Source organism: Ahaetulla prasina, chromosome 2, assembly GCF_028640845.1.
Source record: "Ahaetulla prasina isolate Xishuangbanna chromosome 2, ASM2864084v1, whole genome shotgun sequence".
Taxonomy (NCBI): Eukaryota; Metazoa; Chordata; class Lepidosauria; order Squamata; family Colubridae; genus Ahaetulla; species Ahaetulla prasina.
In genome coordinates, this window is record NC_080540.1 from 196042475 (window position 1) to 196065736 (window position 23262).

Here is a 23262-nt window from a genome sequence, read left to right on the forward strand (position 1 = left end):
CTCTGGCAAAGATTAAGTCTTGGACTGCTGAGCTATAACACTGCATAGACAGAATATACCCACTTTGGCACGTCTCTCTTTCTGCTTGGCAGTGAGATAGCTGTCTAAGAATATTCTAACTTCATACACATTGTTAGATCACAATAGGTCATTTAATTATCCTCAGATTATATGTAAGAGTAACAGTGGCTTAAATCCTAATATGATGGGCATAGTTTTAACACCAGCAGAGACAAGATTTGAACCCTGCACTTCCTGCTTGTCATTTGGTCTACTACGTTAGATTGTGACCCAGTTGCCCTTTAAATGCTGCTAAATAAAATCTGTTAGGACAATCAATATCCATTAAGGAAATGAAAAGTGTAGATTGATGCCAATAACATTTTCACGGATGGGCAGGTTGAAGGAGCAGATGTTCCATCATTAGTAATTACTTGGTGCTTTCTCAGTTCAGTCTGATGGGTTTACTTACCTACCTGAGATTTGGTGGTGTATCTTTTTTAAAATATATGCATAATCTTCAAATTGGCATGTTAAATGCACAGCAAAAAATCTCTTCTGAACTTTGAATATCATTCAGTACAATATCTGAGGCTACAATAGTTCACTGATGAAATAAAATCTAAGAAGGAAGTACTTCCTCTTTTTTTAAAGGGATAACATTGAGGCTGTACATCAACCTTCCCCAATTTGGCATGCTCAAAATATGTTCAGAATGCAATCCCCAAAATTCCCATTATTCATGCTGATGGGAAATCCTTAGAATTGTAGATCTGACATATAGTTAAAGGGATACAATTCCCTTATAACAGAAAAGTTTGGAGTTAGCCATAAATATGATTCTGGAGAAAGAAGGAAGCATTTCAATCAATCAAATATGCCAAAAAATAAACTTGGTGTATTTCAACATGTTGCTTTATGCTGTACACCTGAACAAAGGGCAGTGGTATTTGACAGATTTATACATACCGGTAGTAAATAAATACAGCAGAATTTTGTTTCTTGATTTGAAAGGTCCACATACCAGGAGTTCCAGGATCTGGATGCAGCAGAAACTTCTCAGACTATTTTAAATACAAAAATAATTCCTGACCAGCCTGTCTTTCTCCTTCCAGTGCTAAAAACAGTAAATTAGAGATCTGTTGACAGTTATGCTCTATTCACACAACACTGGAGCACAATGGCTGGATAGATCTGGCCAGAAACTAACATTCATCTGAAGACGTACCTAAACATTTCCAGGATCCCATACAGTGCAGCAAATATTCACTATAATTTGCAAGAAAGGGGTACCTGCAAATATCCATTCAGAAAGCCCCTATGTGAGCTTCTCTCACAAACCCTGTAACCAATGTAATGCCTACACAAGTATGTATAAGTCAGGGTATCAAACTCATAAGTCACGGGTGGGATGGGTCACGTGCTGGTCACACCCATGCCTGGTTTAGTGAAGGGGGGAAAGTCATGATATGTCACGTGACGCCGCCAAGATGGGGTGAGTTTGGCACCCCTGGTATAAGTGAAGATGAAAATGATGTCATTGTTAAGTCTTCCTTCCCATAATTCAACCTTCTAACATTCACAATAATGCTATTTTTTTCTAAAATATTGTAAAGCAAGGCATTTTGCATTAGTGTAAACCACATGAGCCTAATCTGACTATTGAAGCAAGGATGTGCTGCTTTAGTTGACTCCATCAAAGTTAAATTAAGGTATAATACAAGATTCTTTTCAAATTACACTTCATGTCTGCATTAAATTACATGGTATGCATCCTTAGATTCAATTTGTAATGCTTTAGTTATTTAGCCTAAAACTACAAGCTCCATAATTGCAAAATCAATAGCTCACTAGTGCTGACTTTACAGTCTAATCAAGTGTGAAGATCAACCGCTTCTGTGATAAAAGTGACTCAGTTCCTGGGACAATAGCTGGAAAATACTATTTATCCAGAGAATGATAATTCCAATCCCCCTAGTGTCTTTCTCTATATGAGCATCACATCTAATACTGATTTTTTTCCAAATAAAAGCAACACTCACCTGTGGTAATAGGGCAAAAGTTAAGAGGCAATGAAGAGAGTTTCAGATGTACACAAATCAGAATTCTAATAGGGTGGATCTACAGTAGTGTTTCTCAGCTCTGACAACCTTAAGATGCATAGACTCCAACTCCCAGAATTCTCCAGCCAGCTTGCTTGTTCTCCAGACAACTTGTATCTTAAACTTGTCAAGGCTGTGAATTCCAGGTCTAGGGTAAAAATGTAGTGTTCTATAGCAGGGGTCCCCAACCCCCGGGGTGTGACACATTACTGGGCCATGGCCTATTCGGAACCGGACCATGTGAGAATCCGCTCTTCTCTCTTGTGTGAATGGAGCTGCACACCCATGAAAACTGGCCCACTGCTCACACGGCCCGATTCCCCTCTCCCCCTACCACAGCTGGGCTGCCAAGCTGCCTGCACCCGATGCTCCAAAAGTGAAGCGGTGAGAGCAGAGGCTGAGTGGATGAGCGTGCCCTGCTCAGTTTTGCTGACTCACCGAGCTTGCCCAGTGGATGCCCGATCCAATTTTGGAGCAAAGCTGGCTGGGGAATTCTGGGAGTTGAAGTCCACCAGGCTTAAAGTTGCCAAGGTTGGAGACCCCTGCTCTAAAGGCTTCTCTTCTCTCTTGCATGAGTGAAGCTGTGAACATGCACACACGCGCGTGCATGCCCTGGGCCACTACTTGTGCAGCCCAGTTCCCTTCTCCCCACCTCTAGCCAGGCTGCCAAGCTGAAAACGCTGAGGACCGCTACTCTATAAGATCAGAAGTGCCGTTAGTTAAAAGTATTGAAGAAGTTTGGGGATGCAAAATGTTGGCAGATAGTTACTTAGTGAATAAGATGTACAAAGGAAAGTATCTGAAAAAGTGGTGAGATAAAAAGAATTGGAAAGTATCTATTTGGAATGGATGTGAAGGAACCTCAGCCATAACATCCTTATGGAAAAGTAATATACTAAAAATAAAAGCTGAATAATCAGAGTTTATTTCTCCTCATCTGGATATTACTTTTGATTATGAAAGCTGAACCAATAATCTCTGTTTTCATTTAGTGTCCACACTAAAGTCTATTTCCATTGCTGTGTGTGTGTGTTTGTATGTCTATGTACTACATGTTCAATGAGCCATAACAAATGTCTATGTCTATGACTTTATTTAAGATTAAATGATGACTCAGAGAACAGTGCAGTTTAAAATCAGATCCCTGTACTGGGTGACCTGCTTTATATGCAGTGCTTTTTGTTAAGAAAGTGATTAAAGGCATAATTAAGAATAATGTTTCCTTAGTTCAAAATTAATTGATTCAAACACACATTTTATAAGATATAAGCAAGGTACTTTAAACCTGGAAAAAAAAACCATTTTGTTTCTCTGGATCTTAGCATTATTTGAGATATTAACAGTTCATTAGCTCCCCTCCAGCAGCTCCCCCATTCTTCTCCTCTTCTGGATTCTGGTTTTCCTGATGAAGAAAATGTTGGCTAGCCATTTGTCTGAAATGGTGTAGGGTTTCCTGCCTGGGCAGGGGGTTGGACTAGAAGACCTCCAAGGTCCCTTCCAACTCTGTTGTTATGTTGTTATGTTATGTTATGTTATGTTATGTTATGTTATGTTATGTTAGGTTAGGTTAGGTTAGGTTAGGTTAGGTTAGGTTAGGTTAGGTTAGGTTAACATAAGATGCTTTGGATCAGAGATTTATTTATATCTAGTCTACGGGGCTTCCTTGCCACTCTTGCTTGAAAGTTTGGAAATCTTTTTTAAGGGGTGATGGTGGGAAGGGCACATTCCACTGTACATTTGGGGAGGGTCAAAGGTCAAATAAGGCATCACTATAATCTGTACCTGACATGCTGGTTAAACCAGATTTTCCCTCCTAGAAAAAAAATTCTAGGATTTAGAAGGATTTTCCCTTCTAAAATCCTTTAGAAAGGATTTTTTTTTAGTCTTTTAATGCACATATCATGCCTTCCAGGGCTTAATTGCACTACTACCTTCACAATAACCGGAAACTCTTCACTTGATTTTCAGAAGTGATAAACAGAGTCTTGATGATGCAGGGGGAAAAAAACATTAGCAAAGTTGGAGACCACAAGCGACCTGGGGTTTCAGGTTGTCCACTCTGGTACACAGCAGTGTTCTTCATACTTTGTAAAGTTGTCAGGCTTGAAAAACACTGTGCTAGAGCTTCTGTGAGGACTCTGTACAGACCTTGTACTTTGTATTAGTGTGCTGCAAGTAAAGCTAACTATAATCCCCAGACAGGCAGGGAGGAAAAGGAAGAGGAGTGATACTGAAGTCACCCTTGACAAACTCTTTCCCCTGAACAACAAACTTTGCTCTTTCTGTGTTTTGTGTAGGGTCTCTCTCTCCCTTTCTGTTCCTCCTTCCCCTGATGTGATTATGGATAGTCCTCGAATTACCACTAGAACCAGAGCCCAAAATTTGCATTACTAACCAAGATAGTTGTTAAGTGAGTTTTGCCCTATTTTACAACCTTTTGTTGTGGTCCGCCAGCAGCCCGCAGACCTGGCAATGGAATGAGGAGGCTGAGGAGAACAATGGGCCAATCCTGAAGTCAGGGGAAGGCCCGGACGAGGGCTCTGCATTGGAGGCAAAGATGGGGCCAGGGCCATCTGGGAGCGATACACGGACTCCGGAGCCTCCAGAGGCGGACAGCAGAGAGGCAGAGGAACAGGAGGAGCCTGTTCCTAGTGCACATATGCGAAGAGCTGCCAGAAGGCAAGAGCAGCTGAAGAAAAAAGGACAACTCGGGAGTAAGGCGAGAAGGTGATTGGCCCCTCCCATAAGGCTTAAAAGAGCAGCAACGAGCCATTGGGTTCTTTGTAGAAAAGCAATGTTGATTTCCATGCTTCTCATCGGCGTCTCTTGAACTTTGTGGGGGTTTTGCCAAGAAAAGCCTTTGGCAGGTTGCCAAAGACATCAAAGGTTGGTGATAAGGCCGAAGGACTGGTTATTAAGAATTTTGTTTTGGACTAGGCTGAGAATGAATCAATTCTCAGCTGTTTTAATAAAATAAGTTCGTTGAGAACTGAATTGTGTTTAGTAATCACTACTTGGGTCTTGGTCACAACACCTTTTTTGCAAGAGTTGTTAAGTGAATCACTGCAGTGGTTTAATTAGTAACATGGTTGTTAAGTAAATCTGCCTTCCCATTGACTTTGCTTGTCAGAAGGTCGCAAAATATGAACACATGACCCTGGGACACTGCAACCGTCATAAATATATTCCAGTTATCAAGTGGCCAAATTTTGACCCTGGGGCTGCTGCAACGGTCATATGTGTGACAATGTGTGATCGGTTTTTTGAGGTGCCATTGTAACTTTCACTAAACGAATTGTTGTAAGTCAAGGACTACCTGTACTTTCCATTCCTCCTTCCCAAAGGTGAGAAGGGAGAATGGGAGTTCCTCATTTTTACTTTCTCAAGGCCCACCTGTTGTTACAGTTCAGGTTTTCCTCAGTGGAGGAGGGAAATCCATCGATTGTACAGATAGTCCTCAAGTTACGACCACAATTGAGCCCAACATTTATGTTGCTAAGTGAAACATTTGTTAAGTGAGTTTGCCCAGAGTCATAAAAAGTCATTTTATGACTTTTCTTGTCACAGTTGTTAAGTAAATTATTGCATTTGTTAAATTAGTAACATGGTTGTTAAGTGAATCTGGATTCCCCATTGACTTTGCTGATCAGAAGGTCGCAAAAGGGGATCACATGATGGGACACAGCAACAGTCATAAATATGAACCAGTTGCCAAGCATCTAAATTTTGATCATGTGACCATGGGGATGCTGCAATGGTCGTAAGTGTTAAGAATGGTCATAAGTCTCTTTTTTCAGTGCCATTGTAACTTTGAACGGTCACTAAATGAATTGTTGTAACCTGACAACTGCCTGTATTTTCGTTTTTGGTTCAGAATCTGGCAGATAAAGCTAGCAAATGAGAAGCTAAGTAGAAAAATAAGAATTCTAAGAGAAAAACTCGTCTCAATATAATTGTTAATTCTCCGTAATTACTATCAAATATACTGTCAGTCAAAATCAGGCAAAAATACATACATTCTGTATTTCTTGTGTATACTCAGCCATATGTTGCATTTAACTTCTGATATACCAAGAAAAACATTGAAAATTAAAGACCAATAGTCATTTCTCTCTCATATTAGCATAGAAATCATTTAATTTAATCATATTCTCTTGGACAAACTGGGTAGATTGGGCTGTCAAGGATAAAATGTCCATTCCACAAATTAAAAAGAAAAGAGAGAGGCAGGAATATCTCATCTTAATATTAAGTGCCTAGACATTGTGAAATCTCAGGTTGGCTCATGATCTTAAAATAGTAAGTGCCATATATCGAAGCATTCTGAAACAAGCACCTACTTAGCATCCATATCAGATATTTTATTTGCCAGTGAGGGCTTCAATTTCTTGCCAAAATATCTGTAAAAATAAATGTGGAAGGATACAACGTGGGTTGCATTTGCTGCATTGGGGCTTGCTCTGGAATTCCCTAAAAGGAGTACAACATTGGATTGTGTAATAGGGAATAGACGGGTGTCACAATGTGCATGCCTACTTTTTTGTAGATTTGTGATTTATCTTATTTTTAGTATGTATGTCTGAATTTTCTCAAGAAATGAAGATGTTGGAAGGTCAAACCAGTATCAAAAGGGATGGTTACCTAGGATACCATGGGAGATCTTCAGGTGACCACGATATCAGTTTGAGGGTACCACAAAATATGGAGCTTTTCAATTCTCCATGTGTGCTCATATTTCGTTTGCATATACTTGTTCAGCTTCAAACTTCAGCTCATTTCCTTAAGGGCCACGGTGAAATGTTGTAGGGCATCTTGGAATGACTGCAACAAAGAAATTCCCAGTTCGTTTCCTGTTTCCTGAATTGCAGCATCATACGCTCCATAGAGGGGAGTAGAAGCCTTGATGTCTTCTCGTTTTGCTTGCAATAAAATCATGTGAAGCTCTTCGACTATTCTCTCATATTTCTGGTGGTCAAATTTCGAAAGATCACTTTCGCCAATTGGGTAACTGATGTTGTTTGCATAGCAATCTCTCGGAACCGGAAATTCAATATATTTCAGCCTTGGAAAATCAATGAAAATATTAAAAAGGCATTTCAAGGCTCGAGAAGATAGAGGATTTCCAAGGAACTTCAGCTCCTCTAATTTCCGACAAGGAACCAATCCTAAAATCAGCATGTTGATATGACTGTCCTGAATGTTGCATTCCTCAAGCGTGAGACTTTTCAGTCTATAAGACGAATGGTTCAGGAGTTTGAAGAAGGTTGAAGGGTACAGATCAGCCACATCGTGTCCACTGATATCAAGAGCTTCGAGGTTCTCAGAATGCAGGCTGTTGGCTAAATAAGCCATGTCAAGATGGTTCAGCGAACAGTTCGAAACATCCAGCATTTTCAACGGTGTCTTCAAAGGACTGGAAAGTTTAATAAAACCACAAATCCAATAATTGTACTAATCCATTCTATAGCTTTTAAAAACAAGATAAATAAACATGCATAGACTTGCCTCTGTAACGTAAGAATGGCAAATGGCTCTAGCATCAATTTTTAAAAAGGGGTCCAAGGAAAGTATAGATCACCTAGCTAAGTAAATTGGTGGAAAAGTAGTATTAAAAAATAGAATGGTCATCTGAGCATAAGGCAACATCTTGCTAATTCTTTAGTATGGTTTATGCAAAGGTAATTCCTGCCTCGCTAATTTTTTAGAGATATTTGAAAGTTTCATCAAGTAAGTGGATGCATTCGTTTGCCAGACCTTGTTTATTTGGCATTTCAAGAGGCTTTTAATAAAGCCCCTCATCAAAGACTCTGAGCAAATTTAGCAGCCATGGGATAAGAGGAGAAGTCCTCGTATAGATTGGTGGCTGATTGAAGTACAGGAAGAAGAAAGTAGAAATAAATTAGTTTCCATTCACACAGAGTCGAGATGTAAACAGAACATTTGTATTGAGGCTGAGACACTATTTTCAAGTATTCAGGTATTCCAGAAAGAGTAGGGCTGAACAGTAGAGAGGTCAAACCAGGATATGATATACCAAATTATTTAGAGTGCCCACAAAATTGATGAAAATATTGATTCAGGATTCTTCATGACCAAATGAGAATGCCTAACAGTCAATGAGCTGACACAAAGCTCTAATAATATAACATTTACTGAACACAGATACTTCCCCTTCTCCAAATCTAGCAATGCCTATCAAGCCACAGCAGTGGTGGGTTGCCCCCGGTTCACACCGAATCTATAGAACTGTAAAACTGGCGGGAGGCTTCACCCACTGACCCAAACATCATCAAAAGTGATCTGCGCATGCACAGAAGCTTCTGCGCATGTGCGCACGGGGGCATGATGCGAACCAGTAGTAAAGATAAGTAGAACCCACCCCTGAGCCACAGACATGAAGTTCTCAAATAGCCATGCCCTTCTTGTCCATAGAGACCTTATTAAGGAGAGGAAGTGGAGCATCGCATTTTTGTTCTCTTCTCCTCTCACCAAATATCATCACCAGCCACTGTCCTTAATGTGGAATGGGATTAGAGAAGAGGCAAATTCTGATAGGTGGCTAGACCAATAGATTTAGCTCTCACTCAAAACTTGTTCAGGTGTCGGATTGCTTTCTCTTTCACCTTGCATTGTGCAGCATCCACTTTGCCATTGTTGGTCAGTTGCTATCCAAACTAACCTAGATCTCTGGGCTATGAGTCAAAAATAGCCCTGGAGAAAAGGGAATCTGTCTGTCAGTCTAAAAGTGCCCAGTAGGTCCCTGGTTGATCCCAAGCTGCTAGAGGGCCACCTGAAAGCCCCACCAGTAGAGTGGTTGCATCACTCTATTCCCAGAAAAACTTGTGTTAAGGGGAATAACAGTTCTTTCCACTACAACTAAATAAGTGACTTGAAACTGTCTCAGTGATGGCCTGGGATCCAATCAATGAATATAAGAACATGGTAGAAAACAGGAGAATTCTGTGGCATATTTTTGCTAAGGCTTTCCTGTATTCCATTTCCATCTTTGCAATCTTTAAGGAACACACTTAAAACAATCCTTTAAATATTGTAGTGCCTTTGTCCAAATCTGCAATGTCAGAATTACAGCACAAACCTTTTGAAAGAGTTTGGCAATGGTTTGTGCAACATTCTTCGTATTGTGGATTTTGTTATTAATCTTTTCTTGTCCCCCAAGAAAATCTGGCAACGGAAGAATAAGAATGGGGGTAGTGTATCTGTGTATGTTTGTATTTCTCTCTCTCTGTGTGTGTGTATGCTCCTCTTTGGCCAATTGGAGAGACTACTGGTGGGACTGAGTAGCTGCTCTAGATTTAAGAAGACAAAGACATTGGCTTAAGAAAGGGCTTCTTTATGTGTACCTAAATTTATGAATTTTAGTTTCACTTTTAATGTCACATCCCTCCTCACAAGAAAAGATACTTTTAAACTTTTTATCAAAAGGCTTAGGATTTCTTGATCCTTTATTATTTTAGATTTCTATCTAAAGCTTGATTGTCCGATTGTTGGCTTGCCTAGGCCACATTGAGTGAAGAGGAATTGTCTTGGGCTGCGTATAAAATATATAATGTATATAAATAACAAATGTCAGGGGTCCTTGGTGCTCTCTGAGCTTGGTTGTTCATTTGCAGACATGTCATTACCTGAACTAGGTAAGTAGCATTGATGATATGATCTAGTTTGGATAATAAAACATCTGCAAGAAAACAATCAAGCTCAGAGAGCACCAAGGACCCTTCTTTTCAACACTGAGCTACAAATATTCTCCTTTATTAATGACAAACTTCTTTTTTATATTATTTTATTATCTTGTGGAGCTGCATTAGCTGTCTAGTACCACACACAGCCTATGGGCCATGGCTTGGACATGCATGAGCTAAAAAAAGAAATTCCATGCCAGGATGGTGACTTAAATAATGAATTCAGTAGTTGCTCATAATTTATTTTCTACCTCAGGCATAGCAAGAATAATGATAGTATACTGTAATTGATATAGCTTTGATTGTTGGCTCAGAAAATGCCCCCAATATAGTTTTGGGATTAGTTTTGGGATAGTTTTGGGATAATTAGATCTTCTGCAGTAGTATAAAGCTGTTTTTGATAGCAAATTACAATTGAGATATTATTTTCATATGTGAAATATAAATACTTTGTATAGAAAGAGACTTCCCTTTGGTTTATCATTTAGGACTTGATTAGATCCCAATAAATTTTCCCCCAAATTGCTACTTTTTTAAAGTCATGATTAAGCCAGACTTAATTCCTTTTCAGTAGATATATATAAATATGTCCTGTAAACCGAAGGAAAAGGTAAAACAATCACAGAATTGGAAAAGGCACTGTTGCTCATAGTAGTGTAATTTGTACCCACTGGATACCTACTGCTCAGAACTATTAACTATTAACCCCGAAGTATAAAATGCCTCATACATTGCAGGTTGAAAATGTTTCGGCAGAATATTTTATCCGGAAATCCCCATGGGAGCATTTCATTGGTCTCTTATTAAACATTGGCCTGAGCCACTGAAAATCTGAGTTCATTTCTCTTAGCTAGAGTGTCTAGGAGACAATTTGAGCCAGCTGGTTTCTGTCAGATTCAATTCCTTTCCAAGTAAGACTGGAATAAAATGGAACCATCCTGGTGAGTAAGTGACTTATTATCAATTAAACAGCAACATGCAATTGCTGTTCTCCATCACCATGCCTTCCTCTCAGCAACAGGAGTTGCAGTGATACCTCACTCTTTCTTCATGCATTTCCAACTGCCTAGCACTTTGACTCACCAGAAAAAGCAATCTGGAACGCATTACCTGAGCAGTTTACGGAGCCGTCCGGTGAGGATGGAAAATGCCAGGCTCAGCTCTGTCAGCTGAGTCATTTGGCTCATCTTTTCCCCAATTCCTGAAAGAATGGCTTCATCCTCTGGTGTGAACCTTCTCACATCAAAGGTCCCAGCTGGCAGTGTGAGCGATGTCAGTTTAGGAAACTGGACGTTATTAAAAAGCACTTCCAAATGTTCCATATGGAGCCTAACATTGTGAACTACTTCAAACTTGCCCAGGGAAGAGGGCTCTGTAAGCTTTATGATGTAAAAGAGCTTCCTTAGAGCCAGATTGTCCACTCGGAAGGCTTTGCAGTGGATTTTGAGTGGGCAGTGACACCTCATTAGCAAGGCCTGGACAACTACCTCATAGCTTCGTTCAGTAACAAAGATGTCAGCAAAGACATCCACAGAGACCTCAAACACATCTGGAAGGAAGGGCAAGTTTTGCATGTCCACCAGCAGATCACAGCAGGTCCTTGAAAGCAGCTCTGTCCGGGCCCACCGTCCCATTGTTTTTCTACAAGGGCAGAGCTGAACTTCAACATCCTTTACGCCTGTTAAGTCCACCGTTTTGAGTCGTTTCGCGTAAGGTGATGAGCAATTCAAAACATAGTCCTTCAGACCAGCTAGGCAACTGGCCAGGCACAGAGAACAGGCTCGGTTACTGATGTCTTCTGGGTGATCAGCTGTCTTTCCCAGTAACTTTCCAATATTGAATTCGGCCAGTGGCCAGTTCTCCACCAGGTCATGAATCACCTCCACCTGCTCCTGTAAGTAGCTTGCCTTAAAAAGAAGAGGGAAGAGGTTGTGGGCAAGATGGCTCAGGTTCTGTCTTACCAACTGCCCCTTGGATACCAAAACTTCAGCACTCAGAAACCGTAGTGAGTGCATGGCTGCTTTATGATTCTGTCAGTTGCTCGGGATCTGTTTTCTGACCCTCTCTCTTATCATCTTCTATTTTTAGCTGCAGCTGCTGTGGTGGAGATTGGGAGGATCTGAGAAGGCAACAGTCAAATCACATGCTAAATTTATTTTGGTATCAGACATTCTCTGAGACCTTTAACTCCTGAGTTAGTTCTGCAGGGGGTCATTTGCATAATATTTTGTGAACGAGAGCAAAGTCAGACCTATAGTTGGTATTTCCTTAAAAATATTTTCCGTCATCTTGTTAAAAGATAATTCTGTTTGACTTCCCAAAGACAGCTTCCAAAATGAATATTTGCACTATATAAAACAATGTCATTTTGAAACCATTAATTCACCTAGTCATAAAATTAAACCACTAGAAAAGGTGAGGTAAATATGTATTTACTGAAGTGTTTAATGATTTTTATCTAAAGACTTAGAATTCATCACATCATGCAACAAAGAACACAAGATTTGTTGGAGCAAATCAATGTACACCGAGGTTCATTTCCAGCAAATGATCCTGTTGTGAAGTTGCTGATAGACTCAATAATCAGAGTTATACTCCCTTTAAGATGAACGATCAGAGACATGTCTTATTGCCAATTTTAAAAAATCATTCATAGGTTTCATGAATTAATGACTGGAAAGGCTTGATATAAAAATAAAAGAAAAAATACTATGTAATAAATATTTAGATGGTACAAACTTTTCCTTTGTCTTTCCACTATAAAAAGATGCATGCAGTGTTTAATCAACATATGACTCAGCTCTAGTTATCTATAGTCATGTAGTTTAGTTTATATGCTCTTAATGTTCTGACCCAGCCTTAGCAGAAGCAAGAAATAGACTCCTTCTCACGAAAAACCCCCCTTTATTTACCTCTTGTGAATTAATTGGATTCACCCACTGAAAAGTCCAGGCAATAGTCCTTCAAGGAGTTAACTGCAATAACAGACCTTATCAGTTCCTTGTGATAATTGCAAGGCCCTGAGCTCCCAGACAAAAGGCTGCAAATTAATATCTGGCAAACAGTCTTTGTGGCACAAAATACAATGAGCAAAATCTTCAGAAATACGAACTGTTGTCTCCTATGACAACCACTCCCCTTTCCTTCTATTTATTCCCCAGCCAGGGGGGGGGCCATTCAACATCCATGTGTGCTTTGCTTCCCGAGTCGACTCCTTGTCCTCTGTTGTTCACCTCTCCTAATTGCTCTGTGCATACGTGCATCTGGAATAGGGCCCAGCTGTTCTTCCTCCTCACTCTTCTCAGCTTCCAAAGGTAGCTGCCTCTCCGGTGGCTGGGAAATGTCGGACGGCCCTGGCTCTATCTCTGCATCTGATGCAGAGCATCCATCAGAGCCTTCCCCATACTCCAGAACTGGCCCAAGTTCCTCCCCAACCTCCTCATCATCAGAGTCTGCCGCCAGCTCCATGACACTTAGAGCTTCACTATCAAATCAGATATGTTCAGAGCACAACTACCCAGCACATCCAATACATCTGTGGGATTTCCAGGTGCAAATGCTGCCCTATCAAAATTGTAAAGAAGAACTTTCTTTTAGACTTTTAGGCTGGTAAAAGAGAGCCAAAGTTAACAAAATCATGCAGCAGAACAGGTCTAACAGTCCCACCTACTATATCCTTATTTCCTTCAAATAATAGTAAGCCCCTCTGTACAGATGTGGCCAGAATTCTCTTTTCTCCTCTCTCTTTCTCTCTCTTATTTTTTTTAATGTTTTCATTTTTGGGAGAGCTGGGTTAAAGTTTGTTGAACTAATATTAGAAGTTAAACTTAAATTATTTCCTATATTTCCCACTTCAAAATGGGAAGAAATGGTGCCCCCCAGTTTTCAGCAATTATCTGCAGAGGCATCTACAATGTTCCAAAAAGGGAGACTTGGGGCTTTATTTGCCTTTGGGATGTCTGTTGCTTCACCTTCTGAGATGACTCTTTTGCCAGCTTTAGATCCCTTAAATTTAGAGGCTTATCCCTAAAAATCTAATTCAGAATTAAATGTACAAAGTGTCCTTTGAGGATAGATGCTTCTTTCTTCAACTCTCCTTCCTGCCTGTGAGCCACAAATTGCACAGGTTGACCGTAGTCAACCTTAAGCCTACAAAAATTGTTCGGCAAGACGTTAACTCCATCCAGACAGATTAACAGGAACTTTGTAACAATTCAGCAGGAAGGAATGTGGTATATGATCCTTGAGTAAAGTGCTTGGTATGAGGGTGCAGCAAAATGTGGGCATAGTTTTGATGTTAGCCTGAAGAACCTCCATGCCTCTGGGTACATGATTCAAGAATTGCTCATCGGTAGATCCATCTGCAGACCAAAACCAGGATTGGCAGAGATCAATGTTAGCAATCACAGGAAATAGTAGAATAGTTAGTAAAAAGGGATCATAAGCTATCAGGAGACAAAGGTGCCAGAGGTTACGAAGCCAAATACTTGCAATCTGCAGGTTCTTAACTCTTCTATAGTTTCATTTTATAAAAGGACTATCTCCCTGGTGTCGTGCTTAACTCTGTTGTCCATGGCGTTTTCTAACTGGCTCTAAAAGTCTAAGAAAATGTAAAATCTTTTCCTATTCTGTCAGACATATAACATTGAATGTCAGTCTTGTCTCAGTTCTATGATTCCAAACCAGCATCATCAGTTTCCCTTAGACAGGGATGATGTCTATTGCAGTCTTGTGATATATTGGGGAAATAGTGGATATAATCTAATAAACAATAAATAATAAAAATCTAATAAATAATAATAATCTCCTACTATTGGGAGAGTCAATGGTTCAATAACCTTTCACTGGATCAAGGCACCTGTGTCAAAAAAAAACCAAGTTTGACTGATGTCATTGCCGGAATGGTAGCTGATGAATATTGATCTTCAGCATGTTGTTGCTTGAATCTCATGAGATGTGATAATTTCATACCAACGTTTAATTCTACAAAAATTATTTTGTTTTACTTCATTTAGGGTTCTGGGGCTGGTGTCTAGCACTGTCATAGGGTCTGTTCAGCTCATAAGCTTGTCATTCTGAATCAAAAATAGTTGTGTTAGACTTGATACAAATGGAATAATACTTCCAAGGCTGATTAGTGAAGTTCAGGAAAAAAGTAAAATTAAAACAAATCTCTAGATATCTCTTTTAATGAAGATGAGCAATGTTTCCTCCCAGCCTTTTGACTCAGCATAACTAGGCTAAGAAAGCTTCATTGTTATGCATTTCAAAATACCATTGCAACATTTATTTTTCTGACAGTAGTGAAATTCCTTTGAAAAAATTTGAAACCATAATTGGAGCTTTCTATATATTTGCAATAGGTTTTTTTTAGATAAAAGTTTTTATTTTTATTTTTCATCAACATATTTAAATGTGCAGTCTCTTATCCATCATTAATCATTATTCATTCATCTTATCTTTTAACTTTCATTTGTTAGTTGTTTGGGCCTGCTCTTTTACCATTTCCTTCCTTTGTTTTAACACAACTTTTCCTTTTCCTCTTCCCTTCTCTTCCTTCTTCTATCTCTTTCTACTTTCGTCATTCCTCCTCTCCTTCCCTTTTCTACTTCCTCTCCTCTTTCCTCACTCCTTTCTTCTTTCTCCCTTACTTACCCTCTCTCCTACTCTTCTTTCCCCTTCCTTCTTCCTCTCCTTTTTCCTCTCTTCTTTCCTTCTCTCTCCTTACCTCCCTACTCCCCTCCTTCCCTCTCTCTACTCCTCTCCCCTTTTCCACTCCCTTGTTGTTTCCATTTTCAATTCAATCTAAAATGGTATTCGAGCAGCCCTGATTTCTTTTACATAAATCTTCATTTCAAATTCTTTTTTACTTTATAATTCCATCTCTTCTATCATTCCTGTACATTATTAATCAATCCATGTATCATCTGGGTATAACATTTTTGTGCCATCATCTTCAACATTTATCATCATTTTATTAATACATACATTTATCTTTCCTCTTTCATTTAATTTTAATGTACTACAACATATATATTTGCAGTAGTTATTCTGAGTGGAAGGGCTTTTGTTTTTCACAAATAACATTAGTCTGTAACATATGCTGCCTATGCATATTGAAAAACATTGTAAAAATACTGATAGATAAATCAAGAAAATCAAGGACATTTGATTAATTAATAATGGTTTCTCTAACAGGATGTTTAGATGTCTGAAACCAAACCAATCTTCAGTCAGCGTTATGAATCAGAATGGTAGCTGGTGAATATTGATCTGAAACACAAATGGAAAGCACTAGATTGAACATCTCACATTTTTTAAATATTTCATTAAAACAAAAACAAAAAGAAGTGTGTTTACACTACATTATATTCCGTTGTTTTAATGCTTAGATGGGATTGATGTGTATCTCTGCAACTGAAAAACAGGACCTCCTGGAAAATAGAGAAACCTGAAAATTTGATTGATTGATTGATTGACTGACTGACTGACTGACTCATTCATTCATTCATTCATTCATTCACATACACTTAGCATAGGGACTGCAAATGCCTAAATAAATCAATTGCAGATCATCAGATCCTTGGTTTCTCCCAAGTGGGGCTTAGCCAATATTTGTCATTCAAAAATCTCTGCCAGAGTTTATACTATAAAATCACAAGTTTTACAAACTGAACCAGGGTTTGCAGTCTGAGAAGTCTGAACCATTAGAATAAATGTCTGTGATGTGAAATCACATGTCTTGGGAACATAAACTAGCATTTAAATAAGCTTTTGCTTGTTCATTCTTGTCTGGTAAACACACACACATCAAACAGCAGCCTTAAACCACCCCAAACCCTGAATAGCATCTTCTAGTAGTTCATGGGGAGCAGCATTTTTTCCTTGCTGATCGATTTTCCCTCGTTTTTGTGCATCAATCAGGAGGCAGCAAAGATGCTGTTCTATCCTAGAAAGTACTGCTCAGGAAGCAGTGTATATCTCTTCCCTGAAGGTCATACATCATTACCACCAATCACTGCACACCACCCCTGCTGCCCCATTTTAGAACATCTGGATTATAATTTGGTCATTAATATTGGGAATACTTCTTCCCTGCAGCTTCTGTTTCTGAGAAAATATGGATATATGGTAATCCTAGTTTTGATCACTTTGTATATTAAGATCATATCTGTCAGGCTCTTCGGCAACTACTTAAAACCCAACGTAATTCTTTCCAAGGGCAATTCTCACAGTGTTCTCATTAACAGGATTTATTGAGAAGAAAGGGGTGGGGTTGCAAGAATTCCACCATCTGTACTATTTCGTCATATACATGAGGGAGCCTTCCTGTGATCCATGGAACGGATCTTCTCATCGATACTGAAGAAGCCTGCAGCTGACTTTCTTACATAATTGGCTCCTGAATCTTTATTAGAAGCACAAATAGGTGGGCCTCAATTAACATTGGTAATTTGGACGAGGAACTCTGTTGTTACGTGATGCGGTCGTGAAGCAACTTATGACAAGTTCTGACATTTCCAATTGCGGTTGTTTGGTGAATTTCATGGGATCTATTAGGTGCCATGTCACGTAATTGCCATCGGTCAGCCTCTGCTGACTCCACCATTGACTCTCCTAGTTGAAAGCCCACATTTCAGGTTGCAAATAGCAATGAAGGACACTGCAGCCATTGTAATTGTGAGCTGGTTGCCAAGTCCCTGAATCACGACATTGTGACAGCCACAGTTTTGTGGAGCAGCCATAAGTCTCCTTGTTCAGCTCCATTATATTTTCAGTTGCTGAAAAAGTGGTCATTAACTAAGGACTGTCTGAATTCTAGGTTGTTTGATAGGCCTTGGAAGACCAGGATAATAAGAACTACAAAGACCAAGTTGAGGCCATCAGTAAAAACACTGGAATCCAAGTTTAAAGCTCTGGTTCTCTCTCTCTGTGTCTACATACATACATATCAATTAAAAAGATAAAATACAAATTCAAAGAATAAGAGTAAAAAGAAAAAATGGTGCAGAAAATAAAAAGAAAGGAAAGAAAAGGAAAATATAATAAAGAAAAAGAAAAGAACTATATAAAAAGGATCTTTTTGTATCATCACAAGTATAAATTAGTTTAATAATTTATTATTTTCTTTTAAAATACAATAAATTAACTTTTCTTCCCAGATCACATTTGTCATCTATAAACAAAGTCTTCATTGTTTCAATCCTGATCAGCAAAAACGTATTAAGGGTTATTAGAGAGAGCAACATATATATTTAACCTTGATCAAATAAAACAACTTTATACTGCTTTCTTTTACTTAATCTTGGTCTTTTTTTTTGCGCTAGTAGTTAAAGCACCAGGCTAGAAAGCAAGAGACCATGAGCTCAAGTCCCATCTTAGCCATGAAAACCAAGTGGGTGACCTTGGGCAAGTTACTCCCTCTCAGCCCAACTACTTCCCAGGACCATTATTGTTGGAAAAATTAGGAGGGGAAGGGGTGTTGGATATGTTCACCACTTTACTTGTAAAAATGATAAAGGCAGGACAAAACTAAACAAATAAAAACTTTAGTCCATTTAAATAATGTTCTAGAACTTTATTTTTTCCCTTCTCGCAAAATCCTTCAAAGCTTTAGCTTTGTAAATCTAATATAGGAAAATTATCTAGGTCATTCTTTTGTTTTGTTATCTGTATATCCTTTTAATTATCAAAATATCAGCCAGTTTCATTTGCACGTCCAGTATAATATTTTTTTTTCATATCATTCTGGAAGCTTGTCATTTTCAAATCTATTTTCACATCAATCTGAGTCTTGTCCAGTAAAACTTGTTGCTCTTCCATAACATATTTTAAATACCAGTTTATCTATAGAAGCAGATACTTCTGTGTCTATTGTTCAAAAATATCTTTAATACATCCAATATTCAAATATTTTGCTCCATGCTGTATTAATAAGTCAAATTTAAATATTCTTCTCCATTAATGTACATTAATGTGATATTTATGTAATTTTAATATTTATTTTGTTCTGTTACAATACTTTTGTTCTATTCTCTAATATCTAAATTTAAAGTCTCACTCTTTAAGTGAATTCAAAACAAAAACACTTTCCCATGGGAAGGATTCTTATAATTAATTCCAAAATCTTATTCCAAATCCATCTGGACTCTTAGTCCATGTATAACTTTCCAAAATCAAAGTTCTAATTGCTCTTTTGCTAAAAACGCTAAAGCATTTTAAAAAATCCTTAAACGTACATTTAAAACATATTTCATTAAGGATTGAATGAAACCTGCTGGCCCTGTAAAAGCTGTCCATCCAAAGGCTTCTAATAGCTGAAAAGCAGTTAACAAGCGATTTCTGCAAGTGATTAGAAAAGGAAGTATGTGAACCCAATGTCCTGGTTTTGTAAAAGTTAATTTCCTGACTACAAAAATAACCTTTAGTTCATTGCCTGTTGACCTGGATGGCAGCATTGACAACACTTTGAGCCCCATCCCTTGACCCAAGAATGAGGATCACTTATTTTCCTTCACTACAAGACAGTGGTGAAATCCAAAGTTTTTTACTGCTGGTTCTGTGTGCGTGACTTGGTGGGCATGGAATGGCTTGGTGGGCATGGCTCGGTGGGTGTGGCTTGGTAGGAGTGGCAGGGGAAGGATACTGCTAAATCTCCATTCCCACTGCACTCCTAGGGGAAGGATATTGGAAAACCTCCATTCCCACCACACTCTGGGGCCAGCCAGAGGTGATATTTGCTTGTTTTCCAAAAATTTCCCCTACCGGTTCTCCAGAACCTGTCAGAACCTGCTGGATTTCACCTCTGGATCAAACCAAGAAACCAAGCTGGAGCAGAATTCTCATTTGCAGTTCATCTAGTTGTTCTCACCGTCAAGAATCTTATTTTTCCACCTGTTTCCCCTCTCTTATAATTTAATAAACCAGAGAACCAGACCTCTCTCACTTATGTATTCAATATATGTGAATCACACCTGGGAGATATTAGTTGACCAAAGGCTGGAGAATATCTACTCACCACATAAATAAATAATGAAATACTCTGTGTACTTAAGTGAAGTCCCTGAACTTCAAGCAAAACATGAAATAGCTATCTCTCTGTTGACCAATACAAGGCTGAAGGTCATTCTTCCAATAATTATACCGGATCCACGACACGTCATCTAAGATTTCCTACTGTCAGCCAATTCTTACATAAAATGTTGCACATCCTTCCTTTTCTGAAAGGGCCCTTGCACATAAAAGGCAAACAATTCTCAGAAGTTGACTAAACTAGACTCCATCTACAACTCTCCAGATTCAAGTTCCAAAGTCCTAACAACATACTTTCTTTCACCAAGAGCCTGCAACACGCCTTCTCTAGCAAGGCTGCTATACAGTATCTGCCTTGCAAACTTTCAGACAATCACCAGAGGGCAGCAGAGAGTGATTCTTTGCTGTACTTTCTAGTTATCTGGATTGGATTAGCCTTGTCTCTAGAAAAATTTCTTTGGTGGGCAATTATACATCAGAACAACAGCAACAACAAAATAACAACTCCAAAAATGTATTTTTAAAGCAGGGGTCTCCAACCTTGGCAACTTTAAGCCTGGAGGACTTCAACTCCCAGAATCTCCCAGCCGGCAAAGCCGGCTGGGGAATTCTGGGAGTTGAAGTCCTCCAGGCTTAAAGTTGCCAAGGTTGGAGACCCCTGTTTTAAAGCAACTTAGGTATTACAACAAATACCTAAGGGGCCTCTGGTGGCTCAGCAGACTAAGTCTGTCTGTTATTAACACAGCTGCTTGCAATTACTGCAAGTTCAAGTCCCACCAGGCCCAAGGTTGACTCAGCCTTCCATCCTTTATAAGGTAGGTAAAATGAGGACCCAGATTGTTGGGGGCAATAAAAGTTGACTTTGTATATAATATACAAATGGATGAAGACTATTGCTTAACACAGTGTAAGCCGCCCTGAGTCTTCGGAGAAGGGCGGGATATAAATTCAAATAAAAAAAAAATGTTGCCCTACAACAACATCAACTAAAAGAAACATAGAGCTAACCTCTGGTTCTCTGTACAGATAGTCATTGACTTACAACCACAACTGAACCCAAAATTTCTGTTGTTAAGTGAGTTTTGCCCCATTTTACGATTTTTCTTGCCATAGTTGTCAGGTGAATCTGCAGTTGATAAGTTAGAAACCCAGTTGTTGAGGGAATCTGGCTTCCCCATTGACTTCGCTTGCCAGAAGTTTACAAAAAGGTGACCGCATGACCTTGGGACACAGCAACAGTCATAAATGTGAACCAATTGCCAAGCATCTGAATTTTGATCACATGATCATGGGGATGCTGCAAAGCCTGTAATTGTGAAAAACACTTATAAGTCACTTTTTTTCAGTGCTGTTGTAACTTTGAGCAGTCACTAAACGAAGCCAAGGACTACCTGTAGATGGTCTGCTAGACGTTTGTTAGTGCTGAGGCCAGTTCTTAGCTTCACGCAGACTTGAAGAGTGACCAGCTTTTCTGGCCTCCAGCTAGCCTATTTATCCAAAATGGACTTTTGTTTCTTTCAAATTTAAATAATTCACCCAGAGTGGGTTCCTTTGTTCAGCAAGGTTAAAACAACATATAGATTTAAAGCCAGAAATGTTTTTGTTAGATATATTGCTAGAAAATTACGACAAAGGAAATATATATTTATATTGCATGTTTTTGACAGCAGTGAGAATTGTATTTGCACAATACTGGAAAAATGAAGAAACTCCTACAGATGAAAATATAATCAAAAAAATACTAGACTGTGCGGAAATGGATAGGTTAACATTAAAGATAAAGGATAAAGAAGATACAGAATACTTTTTAACTTGGGATTTGTTTTATCAATGGTTAGACAATAAAGGTAGAAATTAGAAACTGGAAGAATATTATTATATACGACTAAAGAATATTATGGTTAATAGAATTATGTATATGTAAAATGACCCAGACAATACACTGTTTACTGTTTTCACTTGTGGTTTACCTTTGCTCTTGCAACTCTATTTTTAATTCTTCCAAATTCTTAAAATGTAACCTTCCTTTCCAATGCTTATGTTAATCTTTGATGGAAACTCAGTAAATTTGAGAAACTAATTCTGTATATTTCTACATAATTTCTATTCTATTTTGGCTTTAGAAGGTCAAAGTACTGTCCTTAGAGCTCTTCCCAACCCCCAACTTGTTCTACACCACAACAACTTTGTTGGATAGGATGGGCTGAGAGGAAGCAACTTAGATCCAAGAATCTTAGAGACTAGACTTGGAACACGGGTCCAAGCTCTTAATCACTAAGTCCAATTCGTATATGGAAAAGCTCTTTGGGATGAAGCAACAAGGAGTCAAAGTCGGTCTCTACAGAATCCCGATTTCCTCTGTATGTTGCTCAAAAATATAATTCAAATATATGGATGGTCCTAAAAATTATTCTTAGTCATTGCATTTTTTTAATTATACTGATTCCATGTTCTTCATCCTTCTTATTTTAAATCAAGTTATAGGCATGGGTCCAATTATGGCCAAAATAAATTTTATCGACCAAATAATCTGAGAATTAGTTTTGTCCTTAAGGAAAGCAAATGTATGCAATCTGTGTCCTAACTGGCAAGATTCTGAGCATTACCAAATCCCATCCATTGGCCAAGAGGTTGCTAGAGGCAGATGCTGCCACTTGGGCAAAAGTCATTCCTGATACATGATAGAATTACTGAGTGAAACTGGATTTTAATCCTATGAACTGTCAGTATAAACAGGATTTACTTTGAGCAGTTGCAAATAGAAATAACTTTCAACCTTTCTTGATTCTTTCATTGGGATTCCATTATTAATTTATAACTTTAAACTTATACCAATGACATATTTACCCACAAAGTATAATTTAGTTTTATTACTTAATGATAAAATAACCATACTATACACGTGTACACAAAGCACCGGGTTTTCTATTCTTGAAATGCAACTAAATTCAAAAGTGACAGCTAATCCATCATCTTTACAAAGCTGTCAAAGTATCAAATGGTGTATTATAATTCTTATACTAGTTTTGGAAATGAGCAAATTCCATTTCTTTTTGAAAAATCCACTTTTCCAGTTTCAAGTTGAGAAAACAACTAATCTTACTAATCTGGAAAGTTTAAATAATATTTGAAGTTACTTCAGTATTCTCCAAAAGTCTGCAGATATTTAAAAAAAAAGGTTTTTAGCCTTATAAATTAATAGATTGATCAATAAAGTTTTTAAAAAAAGGTTTTTAGCCTTATAAATTAATAGATTGATCAATAAAGTTTATTTTGGATCCTTAAATTATGCAGACCTTAATGCATAATAAAATCTAAATTAGTATTTATTTAGGACATAAGTATCCCATGTGCTTCATGTACCTTACTTTATTAATTCACTAGTCTTGCAAAATAGTTGTTCTCACAGGGACATACTGGTTGTATTC

General features: G+C 38.4%; 1 protein-coding gene across 7 annotated transcripts in view; it reads right to left on the reverse strand.

Moving 5' to 3' along the window:
* Window positions 1-969: 969 nt before the first annotated feature.
* LRRC14B (leucine rich repeat containing 14B) overlaps window positions 970-23262 on the reverse strand; it is a 48688-nt gene continuing 26395 nt past the window's right edge. For all 7 annotated transcript variants that reach the window (XM_058174238.1, XM_058174239.1, XM_058174237.1 and 4 more), the window contains 2 exons: window positions 10913-16075; window positions 970-7515 (listed from right to left, as the gene is read on the reverse strand). In XM_058174238.1, the coding sequence (XP_058030221.1) occupies window positions 6870-7515; window positions 10913-11817 (1551 nt within the window). In that variant the 5' untranslated portion in view covers window positions 11818-16075 and the 3' untranslated portion in view covers window positions 970-6869. The remainder of the gene's footprint in view (window positions 7516-10912; window positions 16076-23262) is intronic.